This window comes from Talpa europaea, assembly GCF_964194135.1.
Source record: "Talpa europaea genome assembly, chromosome: 3".
Taxonomy (NCBI): Eukaryota; Metazoa; Chordata; class Mammalia; order Eulipotyphla; family Talpidae; genus Talpa; species Talpa europaea.
The window spans coordinates 95,297,143-95,301,693 of NC_140069.1; the positions used below are offsets into that span (position 1 = coordinate 95,297,143).

Below are 4,551 nucleotides of genomic sequence, written 5' to 3' on the forward strand. Positions count from 1 at the left end.
CTCGCCCTCCTCACGGCGCCATTCAACCTCGCTCAGCCAACTTGTTTCCTGCGGGCGGGGAGGCCGCGGGCCTCGCAGGCACTGGATTCATCCACCTCTACCTCTAGCGGCCCCTGGCCCCCAAAGATCTGCCATCACAGCCTGGGGAAGGTGGGGAAGGGGCAGGAGGAGAGGACGAGAACGAAAGGCAGGCCCGGCCAGGCCAGGCGCGGGGTGCAGTCGTGCAGAACTCGGACTGTGTCACCGTGGGGGAGAGGAAGCCGGGGCCCACGATGGCAACGCGTGTTACTTACATGTCCATGTCCCCTTTATAAAGTTAAGTCACAGAGGGAGTTAAAAGACAGCGGGGCAGACAGAGAGAGACAGAGAGAGAGAGACAGAGAGCGAGCAGGGTGCAGCCGAGAGGGAGTGGAGTTGCGCCCCAGGACAGGGTGTGTGTGTGTGGGGGGGTCCGCCGGGGTGGGGGGTGGGGGCGGGAGCGGGGCGCGTCACTCCAGGCCATTGCGGTGGCCGGGCTCGGGGGGCTGCAGCAGCTCGGGCGAGTGGCAGGGCGGGCTGCCTGCCGCGCTGTGCTCGCTGTCGGTGTCGCTCCCCTTTTTGCCGCCGCTGCCCGAGCCCGCCGAGCCCGCGCCGCCGCCGCCGCTGTGCGTCTTCACGTGCTTGCTGAGGTGGTCGCTGCGCATGAAGCGCTTGTTGCAGACGGGGCAGGCGAAGCGCTTCTCGCCCGTGTGGGTCCGCAGGTGCCGCTGCAGCTCGTCCGAGCGCGTGAAGCGCTTGCCGCAGAAGAGCCAGTTGCACACGAAGGGCCGCTCGCCCGTGTGCCAGCGCAGGTGCGCCTTGAGGTGCGAGGTCTTGCCGTACACCTTGCCGCAGCCCGGGATGTGGCAGCTGTGCAGGCCCTTGCGCCGCAGGCTCGCCCCGGCCGGGCCCAGCCGCTCGGCCTCCTGGCAGTTGGGGCAGTCGCAGGTGGCGCGGCCCGAGTAGCGGCGGGCGGAGGAGCGCGGGGAGCCCCCCAGCGGCGCCGACGGCCCCGCGCTCAGCATGGAGCCCCCGGCGCCGGCCAGCGGCGACGGGGCCGAGTCGGGGTAGGAGCCGGGCAGCACCGGCTTGAAGCCGTCCATGAGGTGCTGCCCGGCGGGGCTGAGCAGGTGCGAGGAGGCGCCGCTGCTGAAGGCGGAGTGGCCCAGGCCAGAGTAATCCGAGTTGTAGCCTCCGAGCGGCGAGTGCAGCGAGGTCTGGAGCCCCCCGGCGGCGGGGTGCAGCGAGCCGGGCAGCGCCGCCGCGCCGTTGGGGTTCTGCACGTCGATCCAGCCCGCGCCCACGTCCCACCAGCTGGAGGCGCCGGCCGAGCCCACGTCGCCCGCGGCGCCCAGGCCGGGGTGCGAGGGCTTGAACCACGACTCGTAGGGGTGCGCCATGCCCACGCGCGGGTAGATGCCCTGCAGCCCGTCCACCGACGTGTGCACCTTGGAGAGGAACACCGGCTGGTGCGCGCCGTCCTGCGAGTGCGCCGAGGCCCCGCCGCCCCCGCCGCCGCCGCCGCCGCCGCTGCCCCCCGACACGCCGGGCGCGGGGAACACCGAGTAGTCGTTGGCGAAGGGCGAGCTGGACGCGGCGGCCGCGGCGGCCGCGGCGGCCGCGGCGGCGCTGCTGGAGGTCAGGGAGAAGGCGCTGGAGCCCGGCGAGCCGCCGCAGCTGAACGAGTCGGACACCAGGGCGGCCGCCGCCGCCGCCGCCGCCGCTGCTGCCGCCGCCGCGGAGGAGGAGCCGCCGTTCCGGGGCGCGCCCGACACGCCGAAGCCCGAGAGGCCGGAGCCCACGACGTTGCAGCTGCCGGAGGCCGCGGCCGAAGCGCGTTTCCAGGGGTGGAAGCCTTTGCCGAAGGAAGAGGAGCTGTCCGAGAGGGAGGAGGGAGACGGGCTGGGGCTGCCGATCTTGTTACAGGTAGCCGCGAGCATGGCCAGCGGAGTGGATCCCAACCTCGGTTCTTCCTGCGAGAAGGAGGGCGACAGCGGGGGGGAGGGGAGGGGGCCGGGGCCGGTGGGGGAGGGAGGGGAGAGAAGCGGATCAGTCCTCCGGCCGCCTGCCCGGCGCCCCGGTGCCCCCCAACTCGGGGCGGCGCGCCTCCACCGGCTCTCCGGGTTCCCCCAACTGCCCCGGCGCCCGGCTGCTGCCTACTCTACGGGGGGGGACCAGTCGGGCTGCCGGCGGCTGAATCCGGAGCAGAGCGCCAAGCTAAAGAAGAGTTTGACAAGTATTCTCACCTACAACAACACTCCCGTGCACACAAGGCCCCAGGCGCTTCGAAACAAACATGCAAGCAAAAAGTCCAGATTGGGGAGGGAGGAAGTTTCCTTTGCCGAGAAGCCTGGGGAAAAACCAGTGGATTGCTTTTAAGAGCGCTTCCCCCGTCATCCGGAGAGAGCTTTGAAAATCCTGCTCCGATCCCCAGAAACCCATCCTGGGCTGTTTGTCCTAAGCCGTAGGAGGTCAAACTAGAAGGCTCGCTCGCTCTTCCTGTTTGCTTGTTTGTTTGTTTGTTTTTCTCCTTAAAGCATACACATAGCTACAATAGTTTTTTCTAAAAAAAAAAAAATAATAAGATGGGTTCAACGTACCTTCCAGACAAGGCGGGCTGCGGAATGTTTTAAGGGGAAGAGGGAAAATGCAGTTTGCCCAGGAGGAAAAACTTGCTCTCTTTACCCCCGAAATCGTCGCATGTACAATGGGCTGGGCGCGCTCGTCCCCCGGGCAGGGAGCGGCCGGGCGCTTCGAGGTGGCTTGTCTAAATGCCCTTCGAACCTTTTCCTGCGCTGAAAAAAGTGACTCTGCCCCCCTCTCCCCCTCTTTCTTTTCTCCAAACTCACTTGTATTTAAAGGAAAAAAAAAAAAAAGTTCTCAATAGAGACTGATAGCCCGTGGCCTGGCCGGGGCGACTTTAACCCCCTCCGATCGGCAATAAAAGGAAACTAATTAAACCAGCAAGAGAAAATCCTGAGACTCACCCCTAGAAGTGAAGTTGCCATCACACAAAAGTGCCCTCCTCCTCTCAGAGGATCTTTTTTATATTGATAAATCAGAGGCAGTGTTTTTTTTAGAGGTGTGCAATACAATGATCAGTTCCGCCCATTCCACCACAATTGTAGCTCCCTCTCCGGCTTTGAAGTGCCGCGGAGGCGCCGCCAGCCAATCTGCGGCCTCGCCGGGCCGCGCCGCGCGCGCGCCGTGAGGTCATCGGCGCCGCCGCCGGCCGCCGCGCGGGGGGGGGGGGGGAGGGCAGCCGTGGCGGGAGGGGCGCGGCGGCTGTGAGCTCCACAGCGGGTGTGAGTGTGTAACAGTATAGCTGTGCGCGCGTGTGAACAAAAAGGAGAAGACAGTGCAGGGGGGGATGTGAGTGTGACGGGGTGGTGAGGGGGGCCCCGAGCCGAGGGGAGGGACAATACGGAGGAGGGCAAGGGTGGCGTAGGTGACACAGTACAACTGCGTTTGTCATTAAAAAAGGGGGGGGGAGCGAATCAGTAAAATGTTGAGGGGCAGGGTATGAGTGTACAATGGTGTGTAAGTGAGTCTCACAGGCGTAGGGAGGAAAGGGACCGCAGTACAGTGGAAGGGGGTGAGTGCAGTGGCTACGAGGGGAGAGGCAGACGTGAGTGTGTGTTTGTGGGTGTGAAAGAGGCGAGCGGGGAGGGCGCATGAGTGTGTGCTGCTGTGCACTTGATGTGGGGAAGAGGCAGGTTGTGTGAATGTGTTTGAGAGAGGAGTGTGTGTGTGTGTGTGTGTGCGTGTGCCACAAAGCTGGGGGTGGGGAATAGGAACAGTGCGATAAAATGCAGTACATGGGCGGTTGGCGATTTGAAGAGTGAAACTGCGAAGTTAAGTGAGGCTGAATAAATATTCGCAAACGATATCACTGGCGCTAACTTCCTCTTGACTCCTTATACCTCACATCTTGGCTGATTTTTTTCTTAACATTTTGGCCATTGTCACTACCTTTTAAAAGAAAATCGTATCAATATCTATCTTGCCCTGTCCAGCTCTAGCCGCAAAAAGCCAGAATTTTTAAGGGTGAGGTGAATTAGGGTGTGTGCGCGCGCGCCTGCGTTCACGAGTAGTTAACTTTGATGTGGTGGCTTTTTTTCTCTCCCTGAAGTGGGATTCACTTTGGAAGCACAAATCTCATTCTAGAAGAGGGGAGTGTGCTTGTCCCGTGGCCAAGGGTACATTTCAATACAAAAGAACTAGAGAAGGGAGACAGACTTGTTTTTTTTTTTTTAATGCGTGAGAAACTGAGGAGTGTTTTATGAAATTTTAGAATTTTTCACATTTAACACCGCTGCCTCTTTCTGAGGAAAAAAAAATCAGGATTTTAATTGAAATCTGGGGGCTTAATTTATCAGAGAAAAGAATATTCTATTGTTTTTCTCTAAGAGAAAAACTAACCAACCTTGGACCACAGAGGTGTCAGAGTCCAATGGCATTTGGGCCAGATGTCTATGAGTGTGAGTGCATGTTGATAAATAGTTCAAATTCAGCAGGTTTTATTCACTTGCT

General features: G+C 61.2%; 1 protein-coding gene across 1 annotated transcript; it reads right to left on the reverse strand.

The window, feature by feature from the left end:
• Positions 1-488: 488 nt before the first annotated feature.
• SP8 (Sp8 transcription factor) lies at positions 489-3,026 on the reverse strand (the record flags this gene model as incomplete). Its single annotated transcript, XM_084229912.1, has 3 exons — positions 489-1,991; positions 2,143-2,235; positions 3,006-3,026. 3 exons carry the CDS (start codon positions 3,024-3,026, stop codon positions 489-491), a joined length of 1,617 nt encoding a protein of 538 aa, XP_084086038.1.
• Positions 3,027-4,551: the final 1,525 nt, after the last annotated feature.